This window comes from Vombatus ursinus, unplaced genomic scaffold, assembly GCF_900497805.2.
Source record: "Vombatus ursinus unplaced genomic scaffold, bare-nosed wombat genome assembly UNPS02014773.1, whole genome shotgun sequence".
In the NCBI taxonomy this organism is placed as follows: domain Eukaryota; kingdom Metazoa; phylum Chordata; class Mammalia; order Diprotodontia; family Vombatidae; genus Vombatus; species Vombatus ursinus.
In genome coordinates this window covers 41,472,223-41,491,521 of record NW_020954551.1, presented here as the reverse complement: position 1 = coordinate 41,491,521, position 19,299 = coordinate 41,472,223, and the positions used below count along the sequence as shown (strand labels likewise).

The 19,299-nt window shown below is 44.7% G+C and overlaps 1 protein-coding gene across 2 annotated transcripts in view; it reads right to left on the bottom strand.

The window, feature by feature from the left end:
• The window catches only part of PLXNA1 (plexin A1), a 308,227-nt gene that overhangs the window by 256,964 nt on the left and 31,964 nt on the right, over positions 1-19,299 (bottom strand). For both annotated transcript variants that reach the window (XM_027863712.1, XM_027863713.1), the window contains exon 3: positions 7,205-7,387. In XM_027863712.1, coding sequence (XP_027719513.1) covers positions 7,205-7,387 — 183 coding nt within the window. The remainder of the gene's footprint in view (positions 1-7,204; positions 7,388-19,299) is intronic.

The window sequence follows — 19,299 nt, the reverse complement described above, 5'->3', positions numbered from 1 at the left end:
CACTGAGCTGAAGGTAACTGGTGCTTAGACCTCCTTCCCCTCCTCTTCCTCCACCCTGCCTTCCTCTTTGTCCAAAGTCCTCACACCACCTTCAACACCAAAGGAAAACTCCTCTTCAGCTAAGTGTGGTTCCCATTAAGGCAACACAGGGTGACTGAAGGACATAACCCTACCTAAGCGGGCACTTAAAAGACTCTTTGGCCGGAAGAAGATACTGGAGAGGAAGGCAGATATTTTCAAGGGGAGAAAAGGGCTTCAGGCGCTTTTGCCCACTGTGGTCAACTCAACACTTATTAATTTCCTACTGCATACAGAGCATTGTATTGAATGTTTAGTAAGATATAAAGCTTGTCTAAGTCAGTCAAAGAGCTTACTATGTGCCAGCCAATGAAATAGAAAGAAAGGCAGCTTACATTTTCCTGGGGGAGGGGAGTCACAAACAGTTAATTACAATATACAATATTACATGATCAATCGATTGACAAACTTTTATTAAGCACCTACTATATATCAGGCACTGGGCATGCAAAGACAAAATAAAGGAATGATTCCAACCTTCAAGGATCTTATGCTCTCTAAATGCATCGGAGAAGTACAGAGCAAAGCTCTCTCTACCTGTGGACCAAGAAATACGATTTTTCATGATGGCAGGCATCAAGGTAGACTTCCTGCAAGAGGTGACAGTGAAGTCACTTAACTCGCCTAGGCCTCAGTTTGCTCATCTGCAAAATGAGATCTCTGGACTGGAGCACCTCTAACATCTCTCCGAGCTCTAGATCTATGATCCGGCAGAGCTGAGCTTCAGCGGGTGGGCAGAGGAGGGCACGGAAGGCGTTGAGAACACCCTCTCCATAGCAGGAGAATGAAGGGAGAATTGGGGGCCAGACAGTGGTCCAGTGTGCTGAAATGTAAGGAGCAGTATGAGATCAGGTGGAAAGGAAGGCCACAGGGGCTGACCTTTGCCAGGGGGGCAGTAGGGAGCATCCTAAGACGCTGCAGTATAGCCCCTCTAAGGGAGACCAGCAGTTCCTTCCACGTACTCTCAGGAGCAATGGCTGAGTTGGCCGGTTTGCTGAACGGCCTACTTCCTTTCCCATCTCTGTCACAAGAGATGGCTCACTGGCTATATATTTGGGAATGAAGGAGAGTCTTTGGACACCTCCCAGCTGCCACTGAGCCCTGGCTTAGGGGTAACATGTGGCCTAGGCAGTACCCCTGCTGGGGAGGGGGAAGCAGGGAACCCCAGGACCTAAACCTTCCCCACGCAACAGCGCTCAGCTCTAACCAAGGTGCTTCCCCCTTCCCAGGATAGAGCTTCTGCCAAGTCTACAACCAGCATAAACACTCCAATTCTTCCTTGGGCTCCTGCCTTTCCCCACAGGGATCTGCAACTCTCTCTGACGGATTAGGGAAGAGACCAAGAATACACAGTTATTGGGTAGCCAATGGAAACCCAGTAAATATTAGCTAAGGAGGCAGATTCATTTCAGGCAAGGTGTGGATCCACAGCCCCAGCGGAGAGAGGAGGGCGGCCCATTCCTGCCTTGGCCCAGAGCAAATGCTAAACCTTCCCAAGGCAACAGGAGTTGGCACTACTTTGGGAACAGATGTGGATACCAGTTCTGGTAGGTTCAGAACAGCACCAAAGGGCTGTGTTCCCCATCCTACGCCCAACATACATTCCACCAGTGAGAGATTCCAGGATATTATTTATTCAGTCATTCACTAAGCCATTATTAAGCACCTACAAAGTACACTGTGCCAAGGCACTGGGGAGAGGCAAAGTTTTCATGGAACCGAGTCTAGCGGGGAGGATAAGGCATAAAAACATGAAATTATAGCATATAATTATTTTTGGTTGGATTTGTGACTTCTTTCATGCAGGGAGCGACATCCCCACTACCACCAACTCTCTCCAACACATCTGTGATCCTCATTCTTAGAGGGATGCCTGAGACCCTGAGAGATTGATCAGCCAGGTGGCACCCAGCCAGCAGGTGACAGATACTGGCTCTTGGTCTACAACATGAGGCTGCTAGAATGAAATATAAATACAGACAGCCTGGGCCATGCAAGCTCTCATCCACTCACACCTATCAGAGTACTATCAGAGCTGGTGGGAGACCTTTTACCTCAATCCAGGACCTTCACGTCATAGGCATCTGTGGCATGGTGGAAAAAACCACCTGGAGATATGGGTGGAAGTCCCAATTCCACCATGGACTAGGAGTACGGCCTCAGGCCAGTCACTGGGCCTCTCTGAGCCTCAGTTTCTTGCTTTGTAAAACAGAAATAACACCTGCAGCCACTACCTGTCTCACAGGGCTGTTATGAGGGGATAATCGGATGAAATCACGTCGGCAGAGCACATTGCAAGTTTTATATACATATGGAATGCTGTTACTACTGATGAGAACAGTGAAGACGCCCAGAGTGGGACTATTCCCAAGGTCACAGAGCCTGGACACCCAGGCACTGAAGGACTGTGTTCCTAAGTCATCCATTAAGTGCGCAAGAAGCAATTATGAAAATTTACTACAGAACAGGCTCTGTGCTCTGCTCCAGAAATGAGTCCAAAAAGCCCCCTTCCTTCAAAGCATTTACATGGGGGGAGTGGGGGGGAGATATGCAACATGTCACAGATAAACCCACATATGGCAGGTAAGTGAAGAGGGGGAAGTGTGTAACTGGAAAGGCTTCAAAAGCCTCAGGGAGAAAGTTGCACACGAACTGAGAGGTGAGGAAGGAGATCAGGGACAGATGTGGGAGAGGGGCTCCCATACCTAGGGAACAGCAAGTGGGCTAGTTTGGCAGAAAAGGTAGCCTTTTTGGTAGGAGTGTGGAAAGGAATGAGCATTTATTAAGTTCCTACTGTAGACAAGGCACTATGCCAAGTACTTTATAAATATTTGCCTTTGATCTTCACAACATTACCAGAAGGTATTATTATCATCTCCATTTTACAGCTAAGGAAACTGAGGCAGAAAAAAGATAGGTGACTTGTCCAGAGTCACCCAGCTAGTATCTGATTCTGGATTTGAACTCAGGTCTTCCTGACTGTAAGCCCAGAGCTCTATCCACCAAGCCACCCAACTATAATAAGTCCACAAAGAGAGGCAGGAGCTACATTGTGAAAGACTTTAAATGCTGGACAGCAGTCTGAGGCCAATAGGGAACCACTGATTCTTCTTAAGCAGGGAATGGCATGGTCAGAGCCATGTTCTTGTAAAATCAAGTCAGTAGCTATGTGGAGGATGGATTGGAGTAAAGGGAAACTAGAGGACCAATTAGCCAGTCAGTCAACAAGCCTTTATTAAGTGCTTACTCTATGCCAGGCACCGTGCTAAGGTGCTGGAGATATGAAGAAACACAAAAACATAGTGCCTGCCCTCAGGGTGCATACACTCTAACAGAGAAAACAACCTACCACTAACTAATACATATAAGATACATACGAAATAAATGACAGGCAATCAGAGAGGGAAGGTTAATGAAGTAATAGCAGTAATTATAGGCAATAAGGGTCTGAACTAAGGTGCGGGCTGTGGGAATGATCAGAAGAGATTTAAGAGATGCTATGACGAGGCCTAGCAACAGACGGGAGATGGGGGATGAGAGGAAAGAATCCCGGATGCTTCCATGGATGGAACCAGGGGGACTGGAAGAATGAATGATGGGGCCTTTGCCAAAAACAGAAAAGTGTGTGGGGGGGGAGTTTTAAAGGAAATTAAGAGCAGTTTTAGATACAGTGAGCTTAAGATAATATTTGTAAAGTACTTAGCACAATGTAGGCACTTAATAAAGATTGTTCATTTGGGTGGAGATGTCCAACAGGCAGTCGGTAAGGCTGGACTGAAACTCCGGCAAAACTCTGGGCGGCATTTCTGGAGATCTCAATGAACCCACGGCAGTCTCTTTTCCCCTCTGAACCTCAGTTTCCTCATCTCTACTAAGAGGAAGTTAGACTTGAGAATCTATGGAATGGAAACTCTGATTAGGAGGAGATACAATGTGGAGCCCTAAAAACACTGACCTTTGCCCTAAGGGAAGGGGGAGGGAGGTAGGAGAAACCAGCCTGGAATTTCCTCTACAAAGAAATCCCTCCATGGACCCAAAGGGAAGCTATGTAATTGGGGAGGGGGAGGGGGTGTAAGGGAGGGTCTTTCTGCTCCCTTATCAAGGCAAGGTCAAAAGTCAAGGAGAACAAGCTGGAATAAAGAGGGCTTCATCCAGGCCAGCTCTAGAGACGAGCCCAAAAAGAGGTGAGTCAGTGAAAGGAGTTGGTCAGCAGCTAAGAAAGAGCAGGCCCAGCTCCATTCCCATTTCTGGGAGCCCACAGGGGCCTTCTCTGATCATGGGCTTTTCAGACTCCTTGTAGCTCTGCCCTCTGGATGGTTATTTTAAATCCCTCTGCATGCATGCATCTTTCCCTGTAATGACCAACGGTCTTTAAAAAATCCTTAAACAGGGAGGTTTGCTATTTCGTTCAATACCAATGTTCAACAAACACTTATTTAAAATCTGCTATATGCAAAAGTCCTGTGCGTGGCACAGATATTCATTAAATCATTCAATTCAATTCAATTCAGTCATTCAGCAAATATTTTATGAAGCCCTCCCTGTACAAAGCCCTATGCCTAACATGCAAATCCATTCAATTCATTTATTCATTCATTCATTCAATATATTTTATTAAAGCCCATCCTCTGCAAAGCTCCATGCCTGCTACACAGATCCAGTCAATCATTCATTCATTCAACATAGTTTATTAAAGGCTACCCTATACAAAGCCCTATGCCTGCTACACAGATACAGTCAATCATTCATTCATTCAACATATTTTATTAAAGCCCATCCTATGCAAAGCTCCATGCCTGCTACACAGATACAATCAATCATTCATTCAACAGATATTGTATTAAGGCCTTCCCTTGCAAAGCCCTGTGCACAAAGATTCATTCATTCATCCATTTATTTACCTGCCCAACAAATATTTATTAAATCCTGCCATGTGCAAAGTCCGGTGATGGGCAGAAAGAATCACCCATTCAACAAACATTTATTAAATGCCTACAATGCGCCGAAAGCTCCGCTAAGTGCTGGCCTAGGTGAAGAGGAAAAAGGGAAGAAATAAAACATTTAGATAAAAGACAAGGTACCTGCCCTCATGAAGCTTACAGTCCAATGGGATAAGCCACCAACAGCAAAAACACACCTATCTCTGCTATGTATTGACTCTGTGACTTTGGATAAGTCACTTCCCTCCTCTGGAGAGGTGCCTCAGTTTACTCATCTATGAAAATTTAGGGACTGGGCTCTATGACTGACGAAGGGCGCCTCCAGGTCTAGAGTCTATGATCCCAGGTGGTCTCCACTGAGCCGTCATCAAATAACCAGGATGCTTCTTCTGATAGGAAGAAGTTCCTGTCCCCACCCAAAACAAACACCCCTTAGAAAGGAAGGGAGAAAGGAAGAATAATCCGAGCTCAAGGTTTATGATGTGAGAAGAAGTGGAAAACCGCACCTCCTTCCCTTCCCGACAGAGGCAGGGGACTATGGATCGTGGAATGGCGCCCCTTATCATGAAGGGTCAAAGGTCGTGGCTGGTTCTGCTGAACTGCCTTTCCCCCCTCTTCCTAGAAACAGTATTTTAAGAAATGAATGTGATGTGAGGACAAAAGTTATAATCCCCCCCCAAAAAAAGAAGATAAAACTAAAAACAAAAACTCCATGAGGAAAGTATTGTTGGCCCCATTTGACAGATGAGGAAACTGAGGCAACCAGGGTGGAGTGACTTGCCCAGGGTCACACAGCTAGAGTGTATTTGAGCCCTAGTCTTTCTGACTCCAGGGCCAGCACCACCCGGCACTCCCTAGTTGCCTCTTGGTCTTCTCAGCCTTCTCTAAACCAGAATCGGATTCTTAGGGAAGAAACTTTGGTTTCTGGCCCTTGCCCTACTCCCAACAATCCCAGCAACCACGGGATTCATGACTCTGTCCTTCCTCCTACAACCGCAGATCTCAGAGTTGGAAAGGACCTGGGAGGCTCTGCATCCCAACCCTATCAGAGAGTCCCCTCATGCCCACCCCACAGCAGGGCTAACAAGGGTCATTCGGATTCTGCGAGGAGACCGCTAAGGCCGGAGATCTCACTATCTCTAGGACAGTCCGTGCCAAGTCCGATGGAACAGCTCTAATAGTTTAAAAGGTTGGGGAGAGGGGTCCTTCCATGAAGCCAAAATCTTCCTCTCTGCTACTTCCACCCATTGTTCCTAGCCGGCCCTAGGAAGCCAATCCAAACAAGCCTAATCCCTCCCACTTGACAGCCCTCTATATGCTTGAAGATAAGAGATTAAAATAATAACGGCAGGTATTTATAGAGTATGTGAAGTCTACCCAAGTACTTTACATATATTATCATCTGATCCTCATAACAACCCTGGGAGAGAAGATGCTACCATTATCCCCATTTCACAGATGAGGAAACTGAGGGTGAAAGAGATTAAGCCATTTGCCCCAAGCCACAAAGTCAACAAGCGTCTAAGACAGGATTTGAACTCAGCTCTTCCCAACTCCAAGTCCAGCATCGTATCCACTAGACCAAAGATCTCCCTTTTGTGGCCTCATCTCCAACCTCCTCATCCTGCTACTCACCCTTATCTAAGTACACTCTAGATCTCGTCACTCCCCTTCATGCACAAGCCTCAGGACCACCAGCTCTGTCGACAACTCCACCCGGGCATTTTCCCCATGCTCAGATGTCTCCCCATGGCACCAACTGTCTGCATCTGAAATCTCACACTGGAATTTTTCCTCATCGCTCTATGATCACTATTTCACCAGAACCTTCACAACCACCCCGTGGGGTCAGCAAAACCCATTTTCCATATGCTCAACCTAACACAAAAAGACATTCCTCGGAACGCACCAAGTATTCCAGCCACCAAAACCACAACCCACATGTTCCAACTCCAGGTTCCAGGCCTTCTCCACTACAGTGCACAAAACGCGGCATTCTGCATTTATCTCTCAACAAAATAAATAGGCTTTTAAAGCCCAATACCTACAGCTGCATGACCAGGCTCTGCAACTCAACCAGTCACCCCCAGACTGATACGGCGGCGACCTCCTGACATCACCAATCAACAAAATCACGAGGAAATATCAACACTTCCCAATGGCCCATAAATCAAAAGATCAATTACCTTTTTGATACGGCCACTCCGGGTCCCTGCAAAGACCACCGTGTGGCCCTGGTAGTCATAGGCAGCCACTGACGTCATGCCATCTTCCTTGTCCACAAAGAGTGGTGTGCCCTCAATGGTCACAGTACCACCCAGAGGCTGGTTAAAGTCTTGCCCACAGAAATCATCATCAATCTGCAAAGGCTATGGAAAAAAAAGAAAAGAGGGAGAATTAGAGGGAGCGCATTTGTACAGAGCACTATGGATGTGGATGGTCCTCCAGGATTGGGGCAGGGAAAGGGCTTTCCCAAACTTACTCAGTTATGGGTGCAGGTTTCTTTGATAGACCCAACAGAGAACAGTATTTGCTAACCCATCATCCCAATCAGATTCAATGAACCTGAATATTTTCCCTGCCCTCCAAAATACAGCATACCTTCTACTCGTCATACAACCATAGGAAGGGCAGCTAAAAATATTTGGTATGTATGTGACATGACGAAAGTGATTTGTAAACTTTAAAGGGCTAAAATCACCATGAGCTGCTCTTACTGTGGAAAAGTCCAGAGCTGACCAAGTGGGACAAAGTCTGGGTTATATATTACTAAGATCTTAGGAGCACAGGTAGCATTTCCATCACTGCTGTTAATAAACAAAAAGCAAGGGCTTCAGAAGGAAAAGGCAAATGTAAGGAGTAAAAAGTTAGAAATAGACATATGCAAAGACATACACATAAGACATAGACATAGACACAGAAACATAGACACTGACATTGACACAGACATGGACATAGACATATAAACACATACACAGACATTAACACAGACATAAAGACATAGAAACAGAGACGCAGACTTATAGACATACAGATAAATACAGATGTAGGTATATGTGTTTGTGATATGTATGTGTATATATGTATGTGTACCTGTCACTCCATTAGAATCTAAGCTCTTTGAAAAGTAGGAATTTGTTCATTATTTGTATTTCTATCCTTAGTGCCCAGCACTATGCCTGGCATATAGGAGACACTTAATAAATGAATGTTAATTGGTTAAGAAGAGTGTCAAGGCTTAGCTCTTTTGAGCAATGCAATGATATAAGACAATTCCAAAAGACTCATGATGGAAAATGCTGTCCATATCCAGAGAAGGAACTATGGATTCTAAATGCAGATAGAAGCATACTATTTTCTCTTGTTGTTTTTTGTTTTTTCTCTCTCATGGTTTTTCCCTTTTGTTCTGATTCTTCTTTCACAACATGACTGATGTGGAAATATGTTTAATATGATCATACATGTATAGCCTATATCAGATTGCATGCCATCTTGGGGAGAGGGAAATGGAAGTGAAGGGAAATTTTAGAACTCAAAATCTTATAAAAGCAAATGTTGAAAATAAATATATTTTTAAAAATAAAATAAAAAGAAGAGTGTCAAGGAATAAAACTTAGATTTCTGGACCACAGCTTAAAATACAGAAATCATGGTCAGGGATGGAGTGCACCTAACAAGGGCTGGTAACAATGTCTTTGCTCAGTGTTTTGCATACCTAATCAATGCATGCTAAACTGCTTGGAGAGGGGAGAAAGGGAAAGTTTCCTGATTGTTCTATCCTAACAACTAAAATTACTTCTTGTTGATGACAAAGCAGGTCAATAAGATAAGTTTGCCTTGTTGCTTCTTTGACCTTTTGAAGGATGAAATTATCTTTACAGTGTAACAAATACGTTGTATCAAATATGCCCAAAAAAATCTGATACCTAACATATATAGGTAATTAACACATACATATTTGCCCAAGAGTCATTGCCCCAATAGGTCCTATGATCAAGGGAAGATGGGAAGAAATGCAAATTATAAACCACATGAAAAAAAGGCTCTAATTCACTAATAGTAAGAGAAAACAAATTAAAACAACCCTGGAGTTTTACTTCACAGCCACCAAATTGGCCAAGAAAATTTTGGAAGGATTTTAAACTGTGATTTCATTGGTGAAGGGGCCTCCCAATAAGGAAACTCTCTCTTGACACAAAGGTAATCAGAGTTAGAATATCTTGTAACTGAGGAATGGCTGAACAAATTGTGGTATATGGTGTAACATTACTGAACTGTAAGATATGATGAATATGAGGACTTCAGAGAAACACAAGAAGATTGGTATTAACTGACACAGAACAAAGAAAGCAAAACAAAATACACAATGGCCAGAACACTGTAAATGAAGACAACACTAAAATTCAGCTTGTCAGATTCATTGTATTTACCAGCACTGGCCCCAGAGAACAGATGATGAAACGCATTTTCCCATCCTCCCAGTAGAAATGAGGTGGACCGCTGGGACAGGGCGCTGTATGAGTTGTTGGATGAGGTTGTTTTGTTGGTCCGTTTACAGGGAAGGGTTCTATGGGGTAAGATATACTGGGAAATGACGATGCATAAAAAAAAAAAAAACCAGAAGGAATAAATAAAATTTTTTAAAGTGACCTTAAACTACAAAGAAAAGGAGAGGGGGAAAAAAAAACCCTGCCTATACATCACTCACTCAAAATCACAGGTAGGTACGTTATAGGAGAATTAATGGTAGAGATAACCAGAAATTCAATGGAAACAAATTCCAAGAAAGGAGCCAGGCACAAAGCAGATGGCTATATACAAAAGCATCCAATGTGGGCATAAGCTGGGTGGATATAAGAAATTATAAAGCGCAAATTTAGCACCACAGGCGCTAATACTAGATGATATCACCCAATAATAGGTGATAGGATTCACAACTAGAATTGGGCTCTGGAAGGGTATACTGTGTTCAAAAGAAATTAGACAAGTAAAAGGGGGATGGAGTAACACTCTACCTTAAGAAGATATATTTGGGGAAGGGGGGGATCAGGAACCAGAGGGAGGAAGCATAGAGGGAGCACTTGGGTGAAAATCAACTGAGTTAGAAACTAGAGCACAACACTGTACTACAGACCACCTGTACAGAAAGACTTAATAGATGAGTAGTTCAGGAAATTGCTATAAACCCAACACAGGGCTGGTCACATGGCACAAAAGTATGTTAAGTGTAGAGATGGACAATTTCCATTGGCCAGACATCTGCTGGCTCCCTCGAGATCGCTCGTTCTCTCTCTCTCTCTCTCTCTCTCCCTCCATCTCTGTCTCTCTTTCTGCCCCAAGGAAGAGACACAAATAACAATTCCTTCATTTATTATTGTAACAGGATTGCATCAGCCAAGCACTCCGCACATGGTCCTAGGGACGGGGCTCATTGGTCAGTTCCCTCTTACACTGTAAAGATAATTTCATCCTTCCAAAGGTAAAAGAAGCAATAAGGCAAACTTATTTTATGGACCTGGTTTGTCACCAACAAGATGTAATTTTAGTTGCTAGGATAGAACAATCAAGAAGGATTTATTAAGCACCTACTACTAGAGCAGGTAGACAACTGGATACAAAGACAAATATGGGAAAAAAATCCCTCAAGGAGAGATCCATGCCCTCAAGGAGCTTGCTTACATTGCTTTGAGGGAGACAAAATTGTATATAAATAAGTATATACCAAAAAACACGAAGCAAAGGAGGGATTCAGGCCTGGACTCTGCCAGAACAAAGATTCTTCATCTTTTCACATGTCCTGGACTCCTATGACAGCCTGGTGAAGTTTCTAAATGCATAAAATACAATATACAGTTACAAAGGAAACTAAAGGTGAATGATAATAAAGATACAATTTTTTTCTTATCCAAATTCATGTTATTGTTGCTGTTCAGTCATTTCAGTTATGACCAACTCTTAGTGACCCCATTTGGGGTTTTCTCAGCAAAGATACTGGAGTGGTTTGCCATTTCCTTCTCCAGCTCATTTTCCAGATGAGGAAACTGAGGCAGAGGTTAAGTGACTTGGCCAGGGAACACAGCTAGTAAGTGTCTGAGGCCGGATTTGAACTCAGGTCTTCCTGACTCCAGGCCCGGCACTCTATCCACTGCACCACCCTAGCGGCCCTCCAAACTCATGGACCCTATGAAATCTATCCATGGACCTCAGCTAAGCACCTGTGACATTTAAAATGTCACTTCATATGATGGCAACTTTGGGGGAAGAAAGCACTCTATCTTGATACAGTCGGGATAGGAAAGTGAGGAATAATGTGATCTATACCCCAGACTTAGGGAGAAGATTTCAAGGTAGCTTCCCAAAAACTAAGAACTTGCAGGGAAAATCAGCCCAAAAAGGAAGGGAAGCTTTCAAGACAGAAATCCTGAAGAGACATGATTCCAACCAAGTAGAAAAGAAAAGGGAGAGGGGGTGTCTACAGAGACCAATCCAGATAACTCACCAATTAACTTAAGATTGTCGAAAGACATAGCAGAATTGGAAGCAAACACTGGTAACAGAAAGCTCAAGTCAATTTAAAAATCACCTTCACAAATACTAAATTCATCCCAGTTTATCTGAAAAAAGCTTGCAAGATCAATGAGGCAACAGTCTGACACAGGATTCAACCTCAAGCCTTCTGCTGTGTGAACAGAAAAAAAAAATCACCCTAATATAATTTATTAAGCACTGATTAAACACCTTCCTTCAAGTCTTTTTTTTTTTTTTTGACTAGGCACTGGGGTTAAGTGACTTGCCCAAGGTCACACAGCTAGTATCAAGCGTCTGGGGTCAGATTTTGAACTCAGGTCCTCCTGACTCCAGGGTCAGTACTCTATCCACTGCGCCACCTAGCTGCCCCTCAAGTCTTAACTCAAGGCCCACCTTCTACAACAAGCCTTCCTAGTCCTTTTTAATCATAGTTCCTTCCTTGAGGGCAGGAACACGTTAATTAAGTGACTTGCCCAATTTTCTTCCAAGTCTGAGATTCTAGGATTTGAAGATAATAGTAACAATAATTCACATTTCTACAACTCTTCCCAGTTTATAAACCCCCTTTCTCATCGCAACCCAGTAGGAGAAACAGTGCCAATGTCATCATCCCCATTTTAGAGATGAGGAAATCATAGGTCCATGAAATTGTGTTTCCTCTCCAACTACTGTATTTGGCTACTCTGTACTTATTCCCTTTATTATTTGTTTTGCAAAAACATCTATGTCTAAGTGCTTGTAATTCCCCCCATTGGAATAGGGGTAAGCTCCTTGAAGGTCCAGACTGTTTCATTCCTCAGTTCTCACCTGCCCACTCACCCATCATCCATCCACCACCACCAGAACCTTCTCTTCCCCCAGGACTATGCCACGCCCACCTCCTTCTCCGTTGGTGGGTTCCTCCCAGGCCTTCCATTTTGGGAGGGGCCTAGCCTGGACAACCTTAATACCCCTCCTGGCTTGGCTTCTGATTTTTACAGACTTGGATACTATGTTGGAAGTGGGGGAGAAGGAGGAAGGGAATCACCCCACATACACACTACTTTTCAGCTCCCATTAGAATGTAAGCTCTTTGAGGGCAGGGCCTGTCTTTTTGTTAGTATTTGTATCACCAGCCCTGAGAAAGGTGCTTGTAACAGAGTAATCACTTAATAAATGCTGTTTGTGCCAACCTTTGTTATTTGTATTCTACATCAGACATAGGAGACACTAAAAAATGTTTTGTCAATCGAATAGATCAACAGACAACTTACTATGTATGAAAATACAAAGGATTCTTACATGCTGCTAACAACTCCAGGGGAGGTGGAGGCCAACTGAGATATTCTATGAGATCCAGTCCAGCTTCAAGACTAAGATTCTGTGTTAACCTTCTAATTTTGCAGATGAGGAAACATATGCCCAGAGGGCTAAAATACCATTACACTAAGGTCACCCATTGAGTTAGGCTCCACCTAAAATACAGGGATTTTCCCAAGAAACCACCCCCGTACTTTAGTCCCTTTTCCATTAGTAATCTAGCAAAACATCACAATCCAAGAGCAAATTTAGCCAAAATTAAAAAGTCAGGTAACCAGAGGGGTGAGGGTGGAGCCTCTGAGGCCAAGCCCAGGGGCTCTGGCTGGGAGAAGGTTAGAGAACCTTCACTATTGATCCCACTAAAACCCCGAATGTGCACATGAGAAGCCTGTGATGTTAGATATCAATTTAGAGATAAAAAGAAATCATAGGAGGTCATCAGGTCTAAATCCGTCATTTTACAGAAAAGGAAAACGAGGTCCTTAGAGCTGACGTGACTTATCCAGGGTCAAACAGCTAGTAAGAGATTGGAAGCAGAATTAGAACCCAGGTCTATCTAATCTGAAATCCAACACACTGAGCTGACGCTGGAATAAAAATCAAAGAAAGTATGGTGACTTCCGGCAACTAGGAAGTTTCCCAGGTAAGACTCTGGGCTCTTTTTCTCAATCCTGACCAGGTCCTGGTTGGGGAAGACCATCTCACAGCTCAGGAGGGCTTAGAAATCTCAGGACAGCCCCACTTGCTTCACAAGCTCTGGGTAAAAAAAAAAAAAATAATTCCTCAATCCCAGCCAAAACATGTGGGGCCTCAAGACAGAGATAAGGGTGCAGTGACAAGGGCAACCCCCACCCTGGAAACCCCTCTCTAGCTGGAGCTCCACTGTTCCCATGGCAACCTGGGATCCACCAGCCTCTTGCCCAAGTCCCCAGGGCCCCGGAGAAAGGGAGGAGGGAGGGGAGGTGGGCTTAAGAAAGAAGAAACAGTCCCCCCCCACCCTTGGCATCTCACACACCAGACAGAGGCCTACTGTTTCAGGGTCCGTGGGATCTACGCCAAGGGACCCTGGTTTGGGTTAGAGAGACAGTGGGAAGCACCAGAAAGAGAAGGGCTCTGGGGGTCGAGAGACCTTAGCTTGTGTGACTTTTCATCTCTGGGCCTCAGTTTTCCCAAAGTGTAGAATGAGGATGCTGGAGAACAAAGCAGGAAGAACCAGGAGAATTTACACTTTGACCACAATATGTTAAAAGACCCAAAACAACACTGAAAGATGTAAGGACTGTAAACCAGGCAGGGGGCTGTCTGCCTGCCGATGTCTCGGCAGAGGTGTGGCAGAGGTGGTGGACTGGAGGGACAGAATGAGGCAGACATTAGGCATGGCCAATAGCAATATGGGACCGTGTTTAGCTAGGCTCTACTTCTTTATTATAAAGAAAGGCTTTGGGGAAGGAGTCCTTTGTAAGTGATCGTGATGAATAAAAAAAGGAACGTCAATAAAAACTTTTTTTCTTTTAAATAAGGGCAAATGATTCTAAAGGCACCTTCCAAGTCCTATAAGCTATGATCCTTAAAAGCATTGTTAAGAGAAAGGGCAAAGGGCTAAGCATAAGTGAATGGGGTTTTTCTGCAGGCTTAATTCTACACTGCCAAGATAGGAGAATTCATCAGCCACACAAAGAATATTTAGGCTGGAAAGGGCCTAACAATATAGATTAGACCTGGAAGAGATCTTAGAACACAGGATGTGAGATATCAGAGAGACCTCAGAATACGCACTATCAGGGCTAGAAGCTGGACCTTAGAACAGAGGATGTTAGAGCCAGAAACCTAGAATGTCACACAGAACACAGAATGTTGCAGCTGGGAGGACCCTTCGAGATCTTTACTCTTTCCCCTTCATTTTAGAGAAGAAGAAGAAACTGAGGTCCAGAGTAGGAAATGAGACCTGTCTAGGGTCACACAGTCAATCAGGGGCAAAACAAGGGCTAGGGGTCAGCTTGTCAGACTCAGGCAGACCAAGTAGAATGCTCTTCCTTGCCTCCCTCCCTGACACCTCTCCCAAAAGCTCCATGTGTCCAAGACACTGGTAAAAAGGCAGCAAAAAAGAACAGGTGTGGGGATGCTTGTGTGAACGTGAGGCTGTGGGGGTCAGGTCTGGGCATGGTTTTGGGCATGTGCCTGTGGGAGAAGTTGTATGAAAGCGTGATTGTGTGGGTTTGGGTGAGGCTCGGTGAGTCTGCATGAGGTAGTGGGTATGGTGGGAATGCCTTGGGTGCTGTGAAGCCTGGGGGCAGTCACTGGGGTATGCCCCACACCCAAGGTTGTGTGAATGGGAGACTGTGTAGGTCTGAGACAGGGTCCAGATGGTAATAATACCAAAAATAATAGAGATAATTAGCACTAATTATCTGATAAAACTCCAATCTTAATCAAACTCCCATTGAAGTTAACTAAGTGACTAGGGTCACCAGGTTGGCAAGTATCTGAGGCAAGCTTCCTAACTTTACTCCACGCCTTCCTTGAGAGCACCGAGGTCAGCTCTAGAGGATGCACTTGCTATATGTGGGTCCTGGAGGGCTGGGCCTCATATGCACGCACATACGTACGTGTGCATTTACAGTGGGGAGTGAACGAGGCAAAGCTGACTAGGTGAAGCTGCTGGTGTACACCGGACCTGGGAGGCCTCCAGGGTTTAGGAGGCAGTGTGCGAGACTGTCCAAGCCGGGGGCATGTCTAGTCAACAAGGTGGGCAGAGTAGGCCCAAATTAGCAGGTGCGGGTGCAACATCGGTGGGCCTAGCTGGCTATTTTCTGAAGCACCAGGCTCGCCAGGACCATTTAAGGCAGAAAGAGCTCAAAGCCCCTATCTCAAACACGCCCATCCCCAACCACTCCAGCCCCGCCCAACCCAGAGGAGGCTCACAATCTACATTTTACTGGAGGACCAGAGGAGTGACATCACTGGATCTGAAGTCACCCCGAGGCCAAGGAATGAACTAAAGATCTCCAAGTCCAAATCCAACATTAACGCCCACCGTGGCAGCTCACATTTGTAAAGCACTTTACAATCTGCCAAGCGTTTTACAAGTATTATCTCATTTGATCCTCACAACAATCCTGGGAGGGTATTATACCCATTTTACAGATGAGGAAAGGAGGCAAGCAGAGGTGAAGTGACTTGCCTAAGGTCACACAGCGGAGGGGAATCTGAGGCAGGATTCAAACTCAGTTCTTCTTCACTCCCAGCCCAGTGCTCTCTCCACTACACCAAGCTGTATCACAGTGTTTTCCTGGGGTTAGACAGCAATTCTCTCCAGGAGACCAAACAAGTCACTCCCTCTCTGAGCACCAGTTGTGCCTCTCCCACCAAATGAGGAAGTCAGACTCAGTGATCTAGTCTCCTTCTGCCCCAGGGCCCAAGGGTTCTCCACTTCTTCCAACAAGACAGACAAGTAACTGCCATAGCAACCTGGAGGAGGACGAAGTCATCACGGGCTGGGGCTAGAGGGACCCAGAAAGGCTGTCCCACCCTCAGGCACAAGGAAGTCAGGGAGCCTGAAGCCAGAGAAGGAAGCACAGGGGAAGAGAAAAACCAAAGGCGTTTAGCTCCTTCTGGGTGGGGCCTTTTCTCCCCTTTTATCCTTAAGACAAAGCAGTAGGTCCAGCACATAGTTGGTGTTCAATACAAGTGTGTTGATCGACTGACTGACTATGGGAGATCAGAGAAGAGAGAGATGTCTATGGGCTGGAATGGATAGGGAAGACTTCAGAGGGAATCACAGGGACCTCTAGGACCATGGAGTCCGACCTTTTCATTTTACAGATAAGGAACCTTAAGCTGGGACTGACGCTGGGATTTGGAAGCTAAGAAGGCAAGGGCCAAAGAAGAAAGCCAGTCAACCGTCAAGACAGCATGAAAAAGAAAGAAGGGATGATGTGAATAAAGGATCTTTTCCCTCTCTTCTCTCACCATTTCTCCTCTCATTCATATTCTCTCTCTCTCTTCTTCTTTCTCTCACTCCCCCTCTCCATCTCTTTCTGCCCTTCTCTCCTGCCCTCTTTTCTCTCTCATTTTCTGCCTCTCTCTCTCTCTCTCTCTTTCTGCCTCTCTCTCTCTCTCTCTCTCTCTCTCTCTCTCTCTCTCTCTGTCTCTCTCTCTCTCTCCATAATGCCTGCAGCAGGCTCTCAGCAGGAGCCAGGCACCCTTCATGTTATCCTAACAGAGTGATTCCTATCTCCTTAACATGTGATTAAGCTCCTAGCAGGGTGACCCTCAGCCCCTCGGCAACCGTCAAGTGCTACTTCCCCCCACTTTCTTCATGCTGGGAGGAGGAGCTGCTCAGCCTGGCTCATCATCCTCCCAGGGAGAAGAAGAGACACCAGCAAAATTCAGGTCAAATGACAGGCACAGAAAAGAGGAGCCTCTCCTTAGCCCCAAACATGGAATGCCACAGAGTCCAAAGATTCTTGTTTTATGGAAGAAGAAAATGGTGCCGACAGAACAAACATGACTTGACCAAGTTAATGCAGCAAGTAACTAGCAAAGATAGAACCAGAAACTTGGACAGAGAGAAGGAGGGGAAAGGGGGAAAGAGAGAAGAAAAAGAAAAGCAAAGAGGAAAAGAAAAAATGAAAGAAGAGGAGGGGGGATAGGAGACAGAATAAGGAGAGAGGAAGAAGGGGGAGGAAGAGGAGAGAAAAAGGGAGGAGGAAAAGAAAGGAGAAGAGGGAGAGGAAAAAGAGAATGAGTAAAAGCAGAGGAGAAAGAGAGTGAAGAAATAAAAGGTGAGGTCTTCAGATAGCCTACCTGCATTTTGCAACTCCCCAGGGTGCCTCTAATTACATCAAAGAGTGTCACAACATAATAATTCAGCTTAATTTTTAAAATATAGCAATAAATCAACAAGTAGGTATTGGGTACCAGCTTCTTGACGAGCCTACACTAGGCTGCACTGTACAGAATATAAGAGGAGACAAAGTACCTGCCCTCAGGGAATTTAGTCTAATTGAGAAGATAAAGCTGTTACACAAAAAAACCAAGCAGACTATCACCCCACACCTAACAGACTGACTGATGTAACAGAAAAGGAAAATGACAAATGTTGGAGAGGACGTGGAAAACTGAGACACTAATGCATTGTTGGTGGAGTTGTGAACTGATTCATCCATTCTGGACAGCAATTTGGAACTATGCCCAAAGGGCTATAAAACCACGCGTACCCTTTGACCAAGCAATACCACAACTAGTTCTGTATCCCAAAAGAGATAGAAAACAAAAAGAAAAAGGACCTTTATGTACAAAAACATTTATAGCAACTCTTTTAGTGGTGGCTGAGAATTGGAAATTGGGGGTGGGAGATGTCCATCAATTGAACAATGGCTAAACAAGTGGTAGTATATGACTGTGCTGTAAGAAACAATAAGCAGGATGCTCTCAGAAAAACCTGGAAAGACTTACCTGAACTGATGCAAAGTGAAATAAGCAGAACCAGGAGAACATGGCACACAGCAACAGCAGTACTCTATAATGACCATCAACTGTGAATGACTTAGCTGGTCTCAGCAATACAATGATCCAAGACAATTCCAAAGGACTTATGATAAAAAATACTATCCACCTCCAGGGAAAGAACAGATGGAGTCTGAATGCAGACCAAATCATACTTTTTCTTTACTTATTTTTCTTGGGGTTTTTTTTGTCTGTGTTTTCTTTCACAGCATGACTAACATGGAAATATGTTTTACTTGACTGCACATGTATACTCTATATCAAATTGCTTGTCTTCTCAATAGAGGGGAAGGGGAGGGGAGGAAGGGAAGGAGAGAATTTGGAACTCAAATGTTAAAAATTGTTTTTACATGTAATTGGGGAAAAAAATAAAATGTTAATTGTTTTTAAAGTAACAAGTAGACAACAAACAGTAGAATAGCTAGAAGTTCAGAAGGTGGTCTGGAATGTGTGAGTGTTGGGATAGTCAGGAAGGGCTTGATGTATAAGGAGGAAGTGGGCTAGGCCTTAAAGGATTTGGAGAGATGGAAGGGATTGGGGCAAGGCATTAAAGCATTCCAGGCAAACAGAGAGAGACCTACTCTCCCGGTGTCCATAGGACATTCTCAGGATGAGATGGGAAGAGCCAAGAAATCAAGGTAACCTGAAGGACTGATTAAGGACCAGGCACAGCCATCCTGGGCTGGACCCTGCTCAGAAGCAGAACTCCTGTGTTCACGACTTGACTTCCCACTCATCCCAGCTTGATCCTCGATCCCGGAGCTTAGCCTGGAAAGCTTCAATCTTGTGCTGTCAGGGAAAGTTTAGGCTTGGGAGTGCTCCAAGCATCTGTTCTGATCTACCAGCCTGGGCCTAGGAAAACTGAAGGGAATAACATTAGTGCAGATAGAGCAGTGGTTCTCAAAGGATGGCCCAGGGAATCCAGGAGGGTCCTTGACACCCTTTC